At 37.2% G+C, this 21,403-nt stretch overlaps 1 protein-coding gene across 1 annotated transcript in view; it reads left to right on the top strand.

Moving 5' to 3' along the window:
• LOC127944846 (alpha-1,6-mannosylglycoprotein 6-beta-N-acetylglucosaminyltransferase B-like) overlaps positions 1-21,403 on the top strand; it is a 117,074-nt gene that overhangs the window by 48,879 nt on the left and 46,792 nt on the right. The window contains exon 8 of the mRNA XM_052541174.1: positions 8,173-8,342. Within this exon, the coding sequence (XP_052397134.1) occupies positions 8,173-8,342 (170 nt within the window). The remainder of the gene's footprint in view (positions 1-8,172; positions 8,343-21,403) is intronic.

Here is a 21,403-nt window from a genome sequence, read left to right as displayed (position 1 = left end):
TAAAGGAGCAACTGTATTTAAAATGCTAGAAAAGAGAGAGTCCATAGTTTCTGTTACATCATCAAGTTGTTCTGAGGTTTTGGATATGCTAAGGAATTTGGATACATCAGAAGGATAACTTAAAAAGCAGTCTTTTGTGGTAGAAGTGATGGTTCTTCGATACTTGTAACAAGAAGTAGAATTTACAATTTTGGCTATATGAAGTTTGCACAGAACTAAATAATGATCTGAGATATCATCACTTGGCTGAATAATTTCAACACTATCAACATCAATTCCACGTGACAGTATTAAATCTAGAGTACGATTTCGACAATGAGTAGGTCCTGAAACATGTTGTCTAACACCAATAGAGTTCAGAATGTCTATAAATGCTGATCCCAATGCATCATTATCGACATGGATATTAAAATCACCAACTATTAAAACTTATCTGCAGCCAGAACTAACTCGGATGTAAAATCACCAAACTCTTTAATAAAGTCTGTATGGTGCCCTGGTGGCCTGTATACAGTAGCCAGTACAAACATAACAGGGGATTTATCATTTACATTGGTTTCTCTGGATAATGTTATATGAAGCACCATTACTTCAAACGAGTTATACTTGAAGCCTGCCCTCTGAGAAATCCTGAAAACGTTATTATAAATTGAAGCAACTCCTCCCCCTTTGCCTTTTAGACGCGGCTCATGTTTATAACAGTAATCTTGGGGGGTGGACTCATTTAAAATAATGTAATCATCAGGTTTTAGCCAAGTTTCTGTCAAACAGAGCACATCTATATTATGATCAGTTATCATATTATTTACAAAAAGTGTTTTCGTAGAAATTGATCTGATATTCAATAAGCCAAGCTTTATCATTTGTTTATCCGTATTGCATTTGTTTCTTATTTGTTGAACCTCAATTAAATTGTTAGCCTTAACTTGGTTTGGATGTTTTTTGTATTTTTTAGTTCGGGGAACAGACACAGTCTCTATAGTGTGATATCTAGGTGAAAGAGTCTCTATGTGCTGAGAATTAACTGACCTCTGTGACGGGAGGCAGCTAGCAGACGGTCGGTTTAGCCAGTCTGTCTGCTTCCTGACCTGGGCCCCAGTTAGTCAAGTATAAACACTAAGACTATTTGCCATATTTCTAGAGAGAAGAGTGGCGCCACCCCAGGAGGGATGAAGACCATCTCTTTTAAACAGGTCAGGTCTGCCCCAAAAGCTCGTCCAATTGTCTATGCAACATATGTTATGCTGTGGGCACCACTTAGACATCCAGCCATTGAGTGATGACAATCTGCTATGCATCTCGTCACCACGGTAAGCAGGGAGGGGACCAGAGCATATTAGTGTCTGACATTGTGCTTTCAAGTTCACACACCTCTTTAAAGTTATTTTTAGTGATCTCCGACTGGCGAAGTCGAACATCATTAGCGCCGGCATGAATAACAATCTTACTGTATTTACGTTTAGCATTAGCCAGCACTTTTAAATTTGCCAAGATGTCAGGTGCTCTGGCTCTGGGTAAACATTTGACTATGGTGGCTGGTGTCTCTATATTCACGTTCCATACAATAGAATCACAAATAACTAGAGCACTTTCATCAGGTTTCTCAGTGGGTGCATCACTGAGTGGGGAGAACCTGTTTAATGTTTTGATCGGAACAGAAGAGCGGTGTTTTGACCCACGACTAAGCTGCCTCACCGTCACCCAGTTGCCCTGCTGCAGGGGCTCTGTTTCCGGAACCAAACAATGTACAGGAGTCCCTGAGCTAGATGCATCCAAAGCCGTATCTAGAGCCCTCACACTCTTACTGTCCTCAATTAAAGTTTGGATGCGTGTCTCTAATTCTGAAATCTTCTCTGTCAGCCTAACTATTTCCCTGCATTTATCACATGTGAATCCCTCATCAGCGACAGAGTGAACGATCAAAGTTAATCTGATAAGATTGATCGATAATATCAGAAATATGGTGTGAATTAAGTTATATTTTACAACTTAAAAAAAAAAAAAACAGACAGTGATAGTAAAAAAGATTATAGAGAAAAAAAAATAAAATAAAAACAGCTACACGGAGCTACGATTAGCTACAGAAGGCCACCAGGAAGTAGAGAAAACCGGTAATCACGTCAGGCTAGCGTCGGCCAACAAGTTGTGGTTTTTTTAAAGTATGCTTCAGAAATGGGTCATGACGAGGTGTTCCTCATAGTGACCCCTAGAGGACGCAGTGTCTCGTTCGTTATACTAAATAACGCACCTGAATTAAAATCATAAGAAAATTATAATCAAGTACTTTACATGTGCTTTATCATGTCGGTCAACAATCCAAATAAGTGTACATGTTTTAAAGCATAGACTAGAAATAAATAAGAAAATAAGTGGCTGAAGTCATTAAGCAGCACATAAAAAACAGTATTGATCATATGCTTGACCTCTATTACCATCAATTACTTTATCAGCAATTCATTTTCATTAAGAGTGATTTTATTGGAAAACCACAGATAGAGGAATTGAGACTATGTCTGAACTCAAATATACTATAAACAAATTAAAATACAAATAAAATAAATAAATATCCGCTTTTCTGTAAGCTCACTATCTCCAAATATATATGTCATATGTGTCTGTAATTTGAGGCAAAAATAAATATAGCTTTAAATACATATTCTATAGCAATGGTAAAACTAGACATTTGATTTCAAGGATATTTTGTGATGCAGAGATGGCAATGCCTTGTTTCAGAGAAAGTGTCATTTTTAGTATATCAGCTCGCCAAAAAATTCATGCCACATAAAAAATATTTCACAGGTGTCGGTCCTCATCATCTCAGGAGAGGCCATGCAACTCTTTCATACTTTTACACCATGCAAATGATGCTTGTAAATGGCTGAAAAAAAAGAAAAAAAAAAACTAGGTTAGGATGAGCTTCATGAATCATCCAGAAATACCTTGAAATATTTGAGAGCTGCTTTACTCATATAAAGGTAAATTCAGTGACATTCACTCAATAAATTCTCTAGATGAAAATAGTAGTCTATCCATAAATGTAGTGAATTATATTTTCAGCACAGCCTCTGACATTTTTGTTCAATAACAAACAGAAATTATGCAGACACACAAGTTCACGTTTACAGATGCTAAGACATTATACTGAGGGATAACTAACGAGTAGAAATAAGACTAAAAGAAGCGAGAAAACTAACTTCAAATTTTAGCCACAAACTGCTTTCGATTAGTGATGATCCATTAAATCTGTCTGTGACTTACCCTCAATTAAACATTAAGGGGGCGACTGTATAATTGTCATATCTTCACACTGAATAAGATGTCTTATGTGTTGGCAATATTCACACAGGCAGACATGGCCAAACAAAACATGACAAGTCAACAATTAATGTGGCTTCTACAGAGAATATGTCATACTTTTCTTGTATTTCTGCCTCCAAAAAAATCACTTTGGTTTGTGGCAATCCTCATTTGTAAGTAATTTTAACTTGAAGTGCTTGCTAAATGATTAAATGTTATAGTTTTGAGGGGAAATGTCAATAGTGCACTTTATCATTCATTAGACATAAATCTTGAGGAGTCATTCAGTCAGAACTTGTACTTAATTTCTCTCTCATCTTCAAAGCCGACTTAGCAATTCACCACCATTCAGCTTGACTCATCAGTGACAGCACCATCTAGGACTGTTTCCAAAAGGGATTGTAAGCCAATGAATAGTGGAAAGACCATTGTTGCAAATAGTTTTCTATGATCTGTTTAAGCTTACACTGCAAATATAACCTGGCCACTTTCCTGATGCTCTCCAACACAGACTACAAACTTTTTATTCCCATAAATATGATGATATTTATTTCAATCATGAAAACTCTCAGAATAGTTGTACCATGTTAATGGAAATGACAATGTTTTTCCAAGATTTTTCCACACACAGCGGCTTCCCTTTGTCCTGACAGAACGGTGATTTTGTGTTTTTGTATTTCGTCATAGCGTTCAGCTGTCTTTAAGTGCGCATACAGTCATGAGTTTCTGCTAGATGTCAACAGAACCACATTTTTACAGTTAAACTCCGTGCACACGGAACAGCTGCGGGATCTCAGTCTTCTCCCGAGGCCTACACCATTACCACCCCCCCACTACTGTATCTCACCCACAGCGGAGGTGCCACAAGCGATGTGAGAGGACGCAGAAGAGGGGTAAATGCAGAGGTATCCGGGCTAGGCTAACGGCTAACCCACACAAGCCACAAGTACTCATACGACAGAATGCTGTTCATAGACTTCAGTTCAGCATTCAACACAATCATCCCTCAACTTTGCTTCGCTGTGCAACTGGCTGTTGGACTTTCTGACTGGAAGACCTCAGGCAGTACGGGTGGGCAGCAACAGATCCAGCACTATCACACTGAACACTGGGGCCCCCTAAGGATGTGTGCTGAGCCCCCTCCTATTCACTCTGCTAACCAACGACTGCACACCGTCACACAACTCTAACCTCTTCATTAAGTTTGTAGATGACACTACTGTGGTGGGTCTCATTAGCAACAGAAATGAGACAAACTACAGGAGTGAGGTGAGTGGCCTGGCTGGGTGGTGCAGTGACAACAATCTCTCTCTGAAGGTGGAGAAGATGAAGGAGATTGTTGTTGACTTCAGGAGAGCACACACTCAAAACGTTCCTCTGACCATCAACGGTGCGTCTGTGGAGAGAGTGAGCAGCACCAAGTTCCTGGGTGCACATCACAGATGACCTCTCCTGGACTGAAAACACTGCAGCACTGGCCATGAAATCAAAGCAGTGTCTCTACTTCCTTCGAAAACTGAGAAGAGCCAGAGCCCCGCCCCCCATCATGTATACCTTCTACAGAGGCACCATCGAGAGCATCTTGACGAGCTGCATCACTGTGTGGTAACACATCCTGTTGGAAGACTCTGCAATGCATAGTGAGAGCAACTGAGAAGATCATTGGTGTGTGTCCCCCCCCAACATATGATGACAAGCACCAGTCACTTTGTGCAGCATTGTTTTGCTCACTACCTCATTCAGCATGGAACTAACGTCATTCTACTACCTCATCAGTCAGGTAAATAAAATAACTGCTCTTGAGCCCTTTATGACTTTAATCAGACTGCATAAGTTTTTCTTGCACTAAAAATATTTGTATCTGCACTTGTTTGTTCACTTCACTGTTTTACACATCTGCCATGTGCTTTGCGCTGCTTTATTTAACTTTATTTTTAATTTTATTATTTATTTATTTTTTTACATTCCCTTATTGTATTGTTGTATCTTATATTTTATATTTCAATTCTTTGTACATTATGTATGTACTGTATGTGTGCAAGTATTGACAATAAAGCAGACTTGACTTAACTTGACTTGTTATTGCATTCTGTTTTAGCACATTAGCTTTCCTATGGTTCTGCTGCCAATAACTTAAGGCACACATCAATCCTGCCACTGATCTAGACAGGTGGAGCTGGAAGAGGTAGAGGATTAGTGAGATATTAATCTCCAAATGGTAATCCATTTACAAATCACTCTGAAAAAACTTAGATTTTTCATGAGCGCAAGATTAACTTATATTGTCAACTAAAAGGAAATTGTTAAATGTTATAGTTATCTATTGAAACAATTAACTTTTGCCTTTTGAAACAATTATAGGGCTAGTTCACTCAATAATCAAAATTATGTAATTAATGACTCACCCTCATGTCGTTACAAACCCGTGAGACCTCCGTTTAAAATGGTTCACGTCTCCAATAAGCATTAATCCGCATGACTTAATGACTTAAGCTGTTAACTTTTTTAGTGTGGCTGACACTCCCTCTGAGTTAAAATATACCAATATCCCAGAGTAATTCATTTACTCAAACAGTACACTGGCTGAACTGCTGTGAAGAGAGAACTGAAGATGAACACTGAACCGAGCCAGATGACAAACAAAAGATTGACTCGTTCTCGAGTCAAGAACCGTTTCTATCACACGCTTCCGATTCGAGAACCAAGGAGCTGATGATACTGCGCATGTGTGATTCAGCGTGTCACCGGTTTATTGAATCGAACTGTCCGAAAGAACTACTGGTGATCCGAAAACTGATGCAACCGGTTCTTGACTCAAGAACTGAGTCAATCTTTTGTTCGGTGTCTGGCTCGGCTCGGTGTTCATCTTCAGTTTTCTCTTCACAGAAGTTCAGTCAGGTTTCTTTTAACTCAGCTGGAGTGTCAGCCACATTAAAAAAGTTAACAGCTTAACAAGATTAATAAGATTAATGCTTATTGGAGACGTGAACCATTTTAAATGATTCAATTTGAACTGCTTCAAGAAGATCTGGTTACATCAAATTCAGCATTCATGGATCGCATATTACTAAACTGCAGTTTTGAACTCTCTCATAACAGACACGAGAGAGAAGACAATGATGAATTAAGTCATAGTTTTTGCTATTTTTGGACCAAAATGTATTTTCAATGCTTCAAAATATTCTAACTGACCCTCTGATGTCACATGGACTACTTTGATGATGTTTATCTTACCTTTCTGGACATGGACAGTATACCGTACACACAGTTTCAATGGAGGGACTGAGAGCTCTCAGACTAAATCTAAAATATCTTAAACTGTGTTCCAAAGAGAAACGGAGGTCAAACTCACGGGTTTGGAACGACATGAGGGTGAGTTATTAATGACATAATTTGGATTATTGGGTGAACTAACCCTTTAACATCGACAAACAACAACATCCAAGGCAAAACAAAAGAGTAATCCAGTATACAGGCAACGGTCTGGCTTGGCAGCAAATAATCACAAAAAAATAAATAATAATAAAATAAAATAAAACAGTCCAGGATCTAAAACTAGGCTAGGCAAGGCAAGGAAAGGAACAAGACACGTAAAACAAGGAACCCGGAATGGATAGGAGTTGCCTGCATAAAACAGAAACACAATACTCAAAGTGTGTGAGAAGGAGTGCAGTTTAAGTAGTCCCATTGACATTATATTATTCCTCACATTATATAATTTCCTGGAAAATTAATATTATTTCAATTTGTCAAGGTGAAAGGTGACCCCTGCTGGTACTGTGATTTATATACTGTTATTTCACCAGACACTCTGATACTGGCAACATGTCAGAAGTGGCGATATGTACCAAAAAGTGCCAGTACGCTAAAGACTAAAAGACAGAAGTGTACTGGAGCTTACCAGTCCACTTCATGCACTGCCCACTGATTAAAAACGTGTGGGAGTAATCAGCTCCAGGGTAGAGGGTCATGGGAAATGGATTTTGGGGTGAAAATGTGATAGAGACCTCTGGTGATGAATGGGAGAAAAAGTAGGTACTGAATTCAAGTTCCTCACCTTTTTTGGTGTAGTATACCAACATATTTCTGTAAGAAATCAGTTGTAACATGATCTTTCATTGAGAAAGATTAAACAAAATGTTTAATATTTCAAATTTTGATCTTTTTGGTTTGTATATTCTTTTTAAGATATGCAATACTTTTGAAAGTTGTTGTTCTCTCAGGAATAGACACTTAGTGGGTGTTTTTATTGTCTTTTTATATGTTATGTAGGCTGATTTTACAGCTAGGCTATTCATTTAAAATGTAGAAAAAATTGTGTATTTAAAGAGATGGACAAATGCTCTCAAAATTTGTGTGGATACTGCAAATTCTGTAAAGGTTATAACCAAATGAAAAGATAAAGCCCTGATGTATTTGGATGTTTTGATGAGGTTTGTATGTTATATCAAACTCTTCTTCGGGAACTATGATTGAAATGGTCCCGTTAAAAATGAAATAAGATTTAATTTAAATTGGTGCACTTTGCTATAACATATAGCTTAATGTTTTGCAATAATCAAAATAATCTCCTTATTAATGACATACCAAGTATTTACCAATACACCAAACTGAAACTGTGTTACAAGCCGGAACATGAGAAATATAAACATTTACACACTGGCTTTGACTGGCAAAGTCCTTATCTAATTGGCTGTCTACTTACATTAAGGCTGTAGATTGTCAAGAATGCTAAAGTACATGAAACATAATTAAATCCCTGCTGTTGAACTTCAGCTTTGTGGAATTTAAGAAGTACATCTCTTTTATTTCAGATTATTCAACTTAATCTTGATATGTTATTCTTAACAAAGTCTCTCTTCCCTTTCCTTTCAGATCCTGGTGCATGTGGGCTTTCTGACAGAGGAATCTGGTGATGTGTTCAGTCCTAAAGTGTTGAAGGGTGGCCCGCTCGGAGAGATGGTCCAATGGGCAGACATCCTCACCACCCTTCATGTGCTGGGTCATAACCTCAAGATATCACTCTCAGTCAAAGAACTGCAAGGGTGAGTCTCAAGTTCAAGTTCATTTATCCACAAAGTACACTTAAAAACAGCCACAAGACTGACCAATGTGCTGGACATTAAAATAAATGAGTATTGTGATAAGACTTGCCTCATTATTATACATAAGCAAAACCTTTGCCTTGGTACTATTTATGATCTGGTGACTTGTATAGATTGCAGGTGCATTATTGTGACAGTGACACTGAAATGTGCTCAGATATACTATGCATTAGTCATTATTAAAGGAGCTGTATGCAGAGTTCAGAAACACTTATTATTAGTCACAGGTTAATGACCATTAAGTGAATTGCAACAGCAAAATGTGTTGCTTTTGCTTGCGTATTTATCGTGTTTTATGACCTACTATACTTTGCACATGTATTTTATTTGAATAGATTATTTAGTTAAGTTTTTTTTGTTTTTATTATTATGATTAATAATATAATAATAATAATAATATATATATATATATATATATATATATATATATATATATATATATATATATATATATACACACACACACATATATATATATATATATATATATATATATATATATATATATATATATATATATATATATATATATATATTATTATTTTTTTTATTTTTTTTTTTTGACTAAGGCACCAAGTGAATTAGGAACAACAAGTTCCACTTTTAATTCCTGCATACAGTACTAGGAGTCTATTTCAGCACTATGGACAGCTCCCGTATACACACAGCAGTCTGGCTGTGTTTACTCTAACTATATCCAAATATCACATAACTCTAACTATATGCAAAATAATAATCTTTAAAATAAGATTTTAAAGTGCTTCATTTGTACTTGTCTTGGATGCTGTAGTTTTTATTAGAGCTGAAGAGAAGGCTATTATGAAATAACCAAGGGGTAACACCTGAGAAGATGTAAAGTGTACAAAGTAAACAAGTATATGAAACATGTATATGAAAAATGTATATGTGCTTGGAACCGAATAAATGTCCAAATTGCAGGGAGAAAAATAGTAACGTTGAACATTGAACTTAACTATCTCTGGATATTCCTAGTGAATTTAAATTAGTTGAAAAACTGGAGCACCATGACAACAGGTTTCTGTCTCGCTTCAGGCTAGACAACAACCAGTATGACCTTCTCACAGGAAAAGCTGAACACTTTTATATGCAACATAGAAGTGTGAACATTTACATGGAAAGAATACGTTAGGCAATTTGCTTATTTTATATTCTAGCTTCTCATCATTTGACAATGTTTTAATTTGTCACACTTCTGACATGACTAGATCAGAATTTTTTATGTAATTAAATGTGTAAATGTAATTAATGTAAATATGCAAGGTCAAAGATCCCAAACAAATGGGATCAACAATCATCATTATGGTGATTCAAAACAATAACAGTGCTAAACAATTTTCTCACAGAGGCAAAGTTAAAGACAACTTTATAATGTGAATTCACAGTAAAACAAGAGCAGCAAATTTATCATCATTCTGCTCTTCATTCACAGTCATTTGTAAGAAAATGACACAGCATGCACTGATTTCACAGTGAATTTCTAACTACAGTAATATATTGTAAAATAATACACTTTAATCCCTTAAATTACTGTAAAAAATACAGTGTAGTATATATCTGAACCTATATTCAGTACAAGTAAAATACTTAAACAGTACTGTTAAAATCAGACATTCTGAGAGTTTTACTCACTTGTAACATTTGCACTGTACTTTTATTCAAGTATTGATTTCAGGTTCTCTTAACACCTCTGGACTATATCTAGTATTGTTGTTGTTGTTGTTGTTATTTTTGTGGGATTATAAATATCCTTTCACCCCATTTACCTTATTTTTCAAACTTTCAGTTTCTTGGTACAATTTGCGGATCAAAATCATGAGTAAAATAGGTGCAAAGTGGGACCTGTCATTGCAAAGATACGCAAGTTGCCTGATAACCATTGGATGTGCTTGAAAGGACAGAAAACTGGGTTGCTCAAGAGTTTAATGCATTAAGCAGTGCTGATGTGAGTCATGTGAAAAGGCCTTTACACAAGTATCTGTCAGTCTCTGTTCAACAGACAGTTCTATCAGCCCTTCTCTGATTAAAGCTTCAATACACTGAAAGACAATGCCATTCTCACTTCACCTCAAAAGTTCAGCTTTTGGTTTTTGCCAATCTTGTTCACTGTCAGTCCTGACTGAGATATGTGAAAATTGCCTTCAGTTAAAGTTTTTGTTTTTAATTTGAAGACAATCTTCTTTAATCTTTTTTATTTTATTTTATTTTTTCTCAGAAGATGTGAGGCTGCTGGAGTTAATGCTCTTGCTGATAAAGATCTCTCACAGACTTCAATATGTTGCTTTGAATGCAATTTCAAAAGTCTTTCCTGAGAAAGAAAAATTAAGTGTGTTTATTATGACCTGACATGTCTATTAATTGGCCTGTGAACGGTGTATATGAGAGCCAAAACACTAACAAACTTTATAAATTGCTTGCTGGGTCTAGTGGAATCATTCTAGGAACTTGGCTGTATTTCTTTGTTGCTCAAGATTGCTCTGCTTAGATTCACTCAAGTAAATTATTTCTTCACATAAATGGCTCCTCACCCCTTGTATCTGCCAAAAAAAAAAAAACCTCAGTGAGGACCTGAGCCATATCTATAGGGACATTTTGGTCCCTATAGATATGGCTCAGGTCCTCACTGAGGGGTTTGTCAGTCACAGGCTGTTTTCCAAAACCCAGAAAGTCTAAGGTAACAATCCAAAATAAAATAGAACAAAGATAAATCCAAGCGATTTCAAAAGAGTTTGTTGTTAGCATGCTAATGATGCCATTTTAAATTCCCTTTCAACCAATGTCAGATGACTTGACAAACATTCTTGCAGTGACTATTTTGAATATGGAAGGCCAATTACCACCTGCTTTAATGGACTCTTTTCAAAAACTTCTTGACACATTTAAAAAACAAATCAGCAACACAATTTTTTAAAAAGTCCCAAAATGTTGTTCCCTTTCTATCGGTCACTCTCGACGTTATGTCACTGACCAACGAATTGGGATCTCACTTAGAGATCCCAATCTACTTCGAGTATAAACTAAATGAGCCAATGCACATTGGCACTCTAGGGAACTTTTTGTGTTGGTGGATGGTGCTTCAATGCTGGTGTTTCCTGAGACAAACCTCGAGTGGGGTACACACTTCAGGCTGCACTACCCCCTGTTGTGCTGCAAACTGCCATTTACCCTATGCATCTCAGCACCTAAAAGAGCATTTCCCTGAGAGAGCCTATTTCTCTAAAACAGCTTACATGGGTATATCTTTGTAAAGACAACATTCATCCTCATTCATTGCCAGCAGGCAGCAGAGGGCCGTTCGAGAGTGTCAACAAAGGCCCTACTCACGCACCCTGTGGAACCAGGTAAGCATTGCGCCGCACACTCAGAACCCTCTTTGGTCCGCTCAGAAGTTGGTAGTGCTACAACAACAGTGACTCGACTTCTTGTTGCGAGCCCCAACCTATACCAAAAAGGGGTGCAGGCGTCTTGCAAAGGGAACTGAAAGGGGCAGCATCCCTGGGCGCTTTGGTGGACGATCCCAATTCGTAGGTCACCGATGTGAAGTCGAGAGGGACCGACTGAAAGGAAACATCTCGGTTATATATGTAACCCTCGTTCCCTGAAGGAGGGAACGGAGAAGTCTCGTCCCTTTGCCACGGCTGCTGTACCACCACCGAGCGGCCAGGTCATTGGCCTCAGCTCCCCAGTAAAAACCTGTTATGCATTGCACCTGCTGCCTTTTTATGATCAAGCTGTGTTCAGTGGCAGCTGGATGTAATAATCGCAGGCCAATGTGCATTGGCTCCTTTAGTTTACACTCCAACTAGATTGGTCTCTATAAGCAAGATCTCAGTTCCTCTGTCACCGACGTGGTGTACTAATGCTAAGAAAAAATTTATATAAAAAATGGGAAATTGAGCTTCGAATTGCAGCTGCAATGATTCAGTGACTTTGAAGTTTCTCTCATTCACAATAATATTAGTGAACAGCCTTTTAAGCAGTATTTGGCAATACCTATGTTTCATCTGAAAGCTGCAAAACTCTCTAAAATGTTTCCTGTCAGATGTTAAACGGACATTTCGAAAATGATTTAAGATCCTCATGATTTTGAATGAAAGTAAAACAGCTATGCTAAAGATGTTTTACAAGTTTTTATACAAAACACATACTTTCCAAGTTCTCTTGGAGACGTGTATGTGTGTGCTACCTGGGTATTAAACATAAAAATATATAGCACACAAATATTATGTAAAATAGTGTATTATGTAATTAGCCAGACAAGTAGATTGCATTTATTTACTGTATAATTGTTCTATATTGAATGAATCATTAATACATTCATATATTTAAAAGGGAATCCTCCAGCTTTAGCCATTGTAGAATGGATTTTTTTAATTAATTAATTTATATATATATATATATATATATATATTTTTTTTTTTGTTTTTTTTTTGTCATGCAACACTATGTCAGGGCGATTAGCTAAGATGGTTCTGTTGGTAACTATTGGAACATCCCATTTAATTGTGTTATCATTGACCATAGCTGGCTACTTTGTGACTTTCTGTGTATTCAGACTGTTCAAATGTAGTTCAGCCGGCAACAATATGGCTTGTATGCTCCTCAGCCTTGTTGCACATCCTGCATACACTGTCTTTTGTTTGTTTCAGGATGTTCTTCTGGTGGTACTTGGTGTTGAGTGCCTGGTCTTGTGGTGCAAAAATCAAGCTTTCTGTCTCCACTTTTAAAAAGCCTGTCCTCCAACAAAAAAACAAACATATAGGTTGTTTGTGCAAGCACCTCATTATGACCTATATTCACGTTTTAAAGTTAAGTTAAAAATAATGACAGTATCGTGTTGCATCTGTCATCATGAAATGACGTATAACGTCATTATCAATCAAAATGCATGTTTATTTAAATGGAATGTGTGGACCTTTTACACCGATCTCACAGTAATTCGTACATATTTCACTAGGTGGCTTATTCGTTCGAATGACCAAACTTAACCCCACCCCTAAACCTACCCCTCACAGAAATCATGCAAAATTATGACTTATAGAGCATATACATTTTACGAGCACATTTGTTCTCTGCTAACGAACCCATGATAGCATGATTACATATCATCGTATAACGCAATACGCTACCAACAAATAAGTTATGAGTTACACATACAAATAAGGAACCAGCTAGCAGCCACACAACAGCCCTAGCAACTGCATATTAATATTTTAGTAACACCCTAGCAACCACTCCATCACCTCTATATTTGTTCACAGCAGAATAGTTCAGAATTAGTCCTGATTGTAGCTCAGTATCTTCTGACTTTCTAAACTGATGGGTCTTACAAATGCAACATACTCTGATTGGCTTTCCCTCTTCACTACATACTTGATGTGTTTTCTCGGTAGGAAATAGGCAGATGTCTGTTCTCCAGCTGTTGGAGAGGTTTATGATACTCTCTTCTCCTCAGTAGCTGCTGTCCCTCTTGTTATCATCTTTATTGCCGCTGGCTGTGTGCTATCAGAGTCAAAGCAGAGTACACATTCTCAGCAAATACATGAAACACTCATGCTTCTTGTCAAAAGTCCAGCACATGCTAATAGACAGAAGCTTGTCGCCCTTTCATGTTTTAAAATGTCATGAAACTCCCCGTTTCTGCACAGGTCAGCTCTCAACAATGATATGAAAATGTAAAATGCTTATCTGAAGCTATGGAGTGGAGGGGAGAGGATATTATTTTATGTTATTGTTTATTGTGTTTTATTGCATTTTAATAGATAACAGTGTGAATGTGCAAATGCATGCTGTGATTTACAGTTATACAAAATATATTCACTACAGTCATTTTGAAATATTTGAAACATAGAAATGCGCTTTTGCAAAAATAATTTTTTATAGAGAACTGTGAACTGTCATTGTCTGATGATTCACAGACATGTAGCACTATATTAAAGGGGTCATATGATGTGATTGCAATTTTTCATATCTCTTTGGAGTTTTTACAAGCTCTTGGTAGATTAAGAATATCTGTAAAGTTGCAAAGACTAAAGTCTCAAAGCCAAAGAGATATCGTTATAAAAGTTAATAGTAAACCACTACTACCTAAAACAGCTTGTTCTAACCCCCGCCCCAACCATGCCAACATCACAGTGTGGGAAGATTTGCCTAACACTGCACAAATATTCATGGAAAGAAAGAAGGCAGAACTTTTATTCTCGCTGTAGTAATGTTGCTGTCGCTGTTGTGGGGATGCTGTGTGTTTCATTGTGAATGCGAAACTACTTTGTTTGGCCTTCCAAAAGAGGACAATATCCATTCATCATGCGTAGAGCTGATCTGTGGACGAAGCACAGTCCAACCTTGGGTCGTCACATGTGGTTGGCCTCTGGCCATTCCTTTATCGAATCCATTGACACTTTGCACAAGGAGGGCAAGACAAAAAAGGTAATTGCAGAAAAGGCTGGCTGTTCACAGAGCTAAAATAGAGAGGTGAGCATTAATAGAGAGGTGAAGGGAAGGAAAACATGTGGTCGAAAAAAAAGTGTACAAGCAATAGGGATAACTTCACCCTGGAGAGGATTGTGAAACAAAACCCATTCAAAAATGTGGGGGAGATTCACAAAGAGGGGACTGCAGCTGGAGTCAGTGCTTCAAGAACCACTACACACAGACGTATGCAAGGTGTGGGTTTCAGCTGTCACATTCCTTGTGTCAAGCCACTGGAATTAGTGAAATAAATCAACTTTTTTATGTTATTCTAATTATTTCTATGTGATTTTCATAATAATCTTCTAATATATATATATATATATATATATATATATATATATATATATATATATATATATATATATATATATATATATATTACATTTTAGTACTTTAACTTGAATTTATTTAATTTTATTTAGTTATTTCAGTTTCAGTTATTAATTTCAAATTTTTTGTTTCAGTTTTTTTTTTTTTTTAATTGAATGTTTCGAAAGTTACCGTATTTTCCAGACTATAAGTCACACTTTTTTTCATAGTTTGGCTGGTCCTGCGACTTATAGTCAGGTGTGACCTATTTATCAAAATTAATTTGACATGAACCGAGAGACATGAACCAAGAGAAAACATTACCGTCTCCAGTCAACCCCTGAGCAGCATAGAACGCCCTCTCGCGGCTGTAGAAAGTAATGTTTTCTCTTGGCTCTTGGTTCTAAATAAATGCGACTTATAGTCCAGTGCGACTTATATATGTTTTTCTCCTCATCATGGCATATTTTTGGACTGATGCGACTTATCAGTGCGACTTATAGTACGAGAAATATGTTAACTTTTTATATAAATAACAATTTTTTTTTTTTTTTTTTCAGAATCATTGGCATGTCGTGCAGTTACATTAGGCCATCCAGCACTATAAAAACAATTAAATACAGCCACTCACTAACCTCCAACAATACAATGGCAGTGTATGTGAACATCCCATCAGAGATTTGATGGTGGTGAGGAACTGCATTACAGTAATTATTGTGTGAATGACATGGAGTCTCGGGCCTGTGCGGAGAACAGGTTCAGTGAGAGGAATAGCAGTACACAGCTTGCAGGCACAGTTTGTCACACAAGCTGTACAGCCGTGTGCTGCAGGACACCAGAGGTGAGAAAAGAGACACTGACAGCTGTCATGTCCCATCAGGGATCTCCAGTAAAACTGACTGGTAATTATTCAGCATCAGTATAAACTAAAAAAGAAACAAAATTAAGATTAATGCAGTGTTAATATTGTCTGTTACATTTTGTTCTGCCTTTAAAGCAGTGTCTATCTGATCTTTCTCCCTGTTAGCACCCATCCTCCTGTCATACTTAAGGGAAAATGAGCCAGTGGAATGAATAAATGGGGTCTAGCCTGCTGTGAGGGAAGAGCAGTTTAAAAACTGTCATTCAGTGTACTTTGAATTAGAGGAGCATATGTCTGCAGCACAGCACTGCAGCTTCATCTGCTGTGCTTCTCTAATCACCTCTGTCTTCCACTATAAGGAATGTTAATGATGGGCACAATTTAAAGGAATAGTTCAACCAGAGATAAAAAATCATTCATCATTTACCCTCATGTCGTTACAAACCTGCATGTCTTACTGTATCCATGTACTGTGCAGTGAAATAAGCACTATTCAAAAGTTTATGGTTGGTACTGTTTTGGAAAGAAGTATCTTATGTGCAAAATGGCTGCTCTTTTACCAGGGATGAACTGGAGAACATTCGGCAGAACACACCACAAAATCTCTTATTGGTTTTCGATTATTCTGAGGTTTTTATGAACGATGTAGTAGTGGAGCAGCAGCATTGATCAAACGCATCAGGATGCACAGATGGGGGAAGCGAGACAGTGCGCTCGTCAAGCTCAGAAAGCACAGATTTACATTTACATTTCTCATTCCCCGCTGCTCTGTGTTTCATGGAAACCTGGATAAATGACGCCATACCGGATGGCGTGCTCAAACTGCGCTGTGGTGGTTCATGCTTTTATCTCAATGAAAGGTGGTGTACAGATGTAACTACGTTAAAGAACATGTGCTGTCCCGATCTAGAACTGCTCTTCATTAAAGGAACACGACACTATTTTTGAAAATAGGCTCTTTTTCCAAAATTTTTTTATCCATTCAACCGACCTCCGGGTCTGGCGGTGGCACTTTTAGCTGCAGCTTAGCATAGATCAGAAAAAAAAAAAAATATATATATATATATATATATGTATGCGTACCAGAACTTATTTAACATTCAACAATGATAAGCCATGGTTTATAGAAAAACTCAGACTTTTTGTAAGGCCAAAGTGGATGCCTACAGAAATAGGGACAGAGTCTTGTACGAATTATGTGCCCAGCTACATCTGAAGCTAAATAACAGTGAGCGGTGGTTTTAGACATTATAGTGTCGCACTCATACTGACTCTTATTCTGCCTGAAAGAATGAAAAGACCGTGCTGAAGGTGGAGCGATTCGACCAATCAGATGAAAGCAGCGTTTCAGCTCCACCCACCAGTGCGAATGAAATATTGAAGCCATAAACTGAAATGATCAAAACGTAGATGGACCAACTGTCTTGTCCATGTTCTCTCACTTGAATCCTCTTGAGTCTTGAGTCTTTTGACCTTCTGTAAGCCCCGCCTTGTTCACACAGTGATTGACAGGGCGTGAGGGGGTGGACACGTGATCGACTCGGAATGCATTTTCAATGTGCACATTGAATTTTCCTACATTCATTGCGGGACATTGAATGAAAATGCAATCGTAAGTGTCTTGACTGTGAGTGTATACACAATTAAGAAAAATAACAACTGAATGGTAATTCTGCCAGGAAAATGCTTAGCTAGAGACTTTGCACAAGCGTTCATTTTCTGCTGTTCTGGCCACGGATTTGCCGGTCTTGTCTTTTTCTTGCAGGACCCTGTACCTTATAGTACTAAATTAGGTTTAATCATCTAATCGCCACCACAGCGTCTTGTCTCCATTGGCAACATGCACGATTTGTGTTGATTGCAAGTGTCACAGGTAGCGGAGAGTGCAAGTAGCGATTGCAAATGACATTGTAATTTAGTTTCCTTTTTCTAGTCTTCGCCGCCTGGCTACTGTTATAAAATGTTGGTAAATTCAAACAAAAAGTAATAAAATAAATTAAACAAAATAAAAAATAAAGACTGCAAGTGATGTCACTAGCGGAGGTGCAAGTGTCTGAGAGTGCAAGTGCAAGTCTGCAGCCAGACCGTCTTGAGCTGATGTCTGATTTCTTCAAGTGGTTGCATTTGGCAACATAGTCTTTTGCTTCGCTTATAAATATTTCTGCCTTGTATGGCAAACCATCTCAACCACTCCCTGCCAACTGGAAGTGAGTTTTGAACTCAACATATTTTAAAAAGTTTTTAATGCTGGTGTTATAGCAGTTAGTTTCATGAAATGATCCGCGGCACTGACGGTCTCCAGATGCTGAGAACTCAGATTTGTCATAACCACTCCTCTCTACGTCGTTGGCCCTGAGGAAGCATCCACGAGGCACGATCAAGCACTGGAAGTGACAGTGGAAACCTGACTGGCCCTGGCGCACACGAGCAAACGCAGCTAATGACTCCATTGTTAAAAAGGCCCAACAAAGATTATACTTCCTTCGCCAGCTGAGGAAGTTTAGCCTGCCACAGGAGCTTCTGAAACAGTTCTACTCAGCCATCATACAGTCTGTCCTGTGCACTTCAATATCTGTCCGGTTTGATTCAGCTACACAATCAGACATCAGAAGACTACAGAGAACAGTTCGGACTGCGAAATCACTCTGGATCCCTCACATCCATTTTATCCCCTCTTTGAACTTTTGCCATCTGGCCAGCGCTTCAGGGCTGCATATACTAGGACAGCCAGGAACGAGAACTGTTTCTTCCCCCGGGCAAAATACCTCATGAACAGTTAAATGTTCCCCACTTATTAAAAATTTGCACTATCCTTATTTATTTGTTACCACCTCCATCCTAGTACGTCCCTGCATCTTATTCTATTCCACTCTATCCTCTATATAGCACTATACATAACATTTATTTATTTTTCAATTTATTTTTCAATATTTGTCTAAAAAATATTTGTTTAGAAAAGGTTATTTTTCTTTATTTTCTTTATTTTTTTTTTGTCTCTATGTTGTTGTATCTGTGTACTTGACGCGTATGTCACTAAAATGAAGTCCTTGTATGTGCAAGCATTGTGATTCTGATTATGATATTGCACATATTTTCCCTCAAGTTTTTCTTTGAAAGTACTCTCAAAACCCTAAAGAGGTTTTTTCATGAATTAGCAAAATTGTCTTTTGCTGCCATGGGCCACTCACTCTCTCGTTCTGTTTCTCTCCATCGCTGTACTTTTGTTCAGCTGCTTTGAAGCTCTATCTGGAGCAACAGCAGCGATGCATTTGAAAGCAGTGTTAGGGGCCTAATCAAGATAACGGTGAAATAATACACCGCAGAAATTCACTAAGACACATGAGACCTTTTATGGACAAAAAGCATTTTGTTAAATTATCAGCTGACTGTAAATGTATGAATGCTATCTTACCACAAAATTATGTATTGCAGAAGACAAATCTGTGCCCTGCAGTACAAAGAATGGATTTACATTACTGAAGCTATGCAGTGGTAAAATATTCAGCAAACAAACTGTTCACATGTACTGCTCATGGCACACGAGGCACTGAAGATGTCAGTTATTACTAAAACAATATTATTGCTTTCCCGCTTGCTGGCCAGATTCACTTTAGCATATAATGCTTTAATGGTCATGTCATACATCACCCTCCGAAGTCAGCTTATAATACTAAATATGTTCTACAAACATTAAAAGTAAGAAACATTATTATTATTATTATTTTTTTTATCAGTTTTCACCCTCTTACCCTAGAATTAAATGAACCACACCTTCTTTACAATGAACAGCATTTTTATTGGTTTGCTGGTTAGGTTCTTCAGTAACAGTTAATAATTGCTTCAACCTTATTAACAAGAAGTCTATGGGGACTGGGAGGTGCTACACACACAGTCAGATACAGGGATTTATCATCATGGTTGGATACATATATGCTTTATTTGCATGCTTCATTTCCATAAGATTTTCTGAGCACAAACGGTTGGCGTTTCAGTCCATCGAATGGGTAAATTTTATTTTGCATGTTGTGACCCCTTTAGTGTTTTTTCAGACACTAGAGGTATAACATAATATATATATATATAAAAAAAATCATTTTTTTGTTCCAATTGCTCCTGGAATGTGCTTTGATCTTCAACTAATTAGAAATAATGAAAATCAGACTTGTACAATCACATACAATAGTTTACTGTTCACTGAACTAATCAAAATAATCAATGTTACTGTGTTACTGAAAAGATAATTATAGTGCTATCAGTTCAGGTAAGGGTTTGGTTTTTCATGCCTGTTAAAAAAAAGTTTGGATACTAATCTATTCCAGTGCAATATGACCTGAGCTTAGAATAGAGATTCAATGTCTTTCAGAAGTCCTTATATAAGATCCTGTTTCAAGGACCATTAATGCATTAATACATTAATGCATAAAGTGTATAACTATAGCTAACTGAGAAAGGTCTGGTGAAAGACACTCTGGTGAACTTCCCAATAATCACAACCAGTCTTGTTGCTGTTGTTGTTCTTTTTGTGTATTATGTATTTTGAGAAAGATTTGCTCACTATAATCATGACTGACTTGGAAACTGTGTACAAATGGAGATGGAAATATGGATTACCAAATTTCAAAGAGATCTTTCCCTTTTCTGAATTTCTCACCACTGCTGTCTGTAGAATGTTCGTCAAAGGGCCATCTGGTGGTGAGTGAGCCTTAGGGAGATTAATATTTCGGACTGTTTTACATTAAATTAATCCATTTACTGGCAAGACCAATAATAATAATGATGATAATAATTCAGTCTCACTGCAGTACAAATGAAGTGCATTTTTTTCATGTTCTAGTGGAGATAGCAAGTCATCTCAGCCTTTTGAGAATACAGCATAGTCTCTTATCAAGTCGGTGTCAGCCTTATAGTCTTAAACATGACAGGGTCAGTTAATCTGAACCCTGAAGTTTTTAATCTGTAGTGAACAACACTCTACTGCAGTGCTTTTTTTTTTTTTTTTAAGCCAAACAAATAATTTAAATTGTAAAATGATTAGGTAACACTTTGGATTAGGTAGAACTTATTAGTTTCTTATTAGCATGCATATTACTAGAAAATTAGCCATGTATTAATGCTAATTAAGAACATATTAATGCCTTATTCTACTTGACCTTATTCTACATCCCTAATCTTATCCAATACCTAAACCTAACAACTACCTTACTTACTATTAATAAGCAGCAAATAATTAAAAATGTATTGAGAGAAATGTCATAGTTAATAGTTAACAAGTGTTACCTATTCTAAAGCGTTACCACATTTTCTTATATATTTTCCTGAAGAAAGAGAATTTCTGTCT

Source organism: Carassius gibelio, chromosome A3 (assembly GCF_023724105.1).
Source record: "Carassius gibelio isolate Cgi1373 ecotype wild population from Czech Republic chromosome A3, carGib1.2-hapl.c, whole genome shotgun sequence".
Taxonomy (NCBI): Eukaryota; Metazoa; Chordata; class Actinopteri; order Cypriniformes; family Cyprinidae; genus Carassius; species Carassius gibelio.
This window is presented reverse-complemented; position numbering and strand designations above follow the sequence as displayed.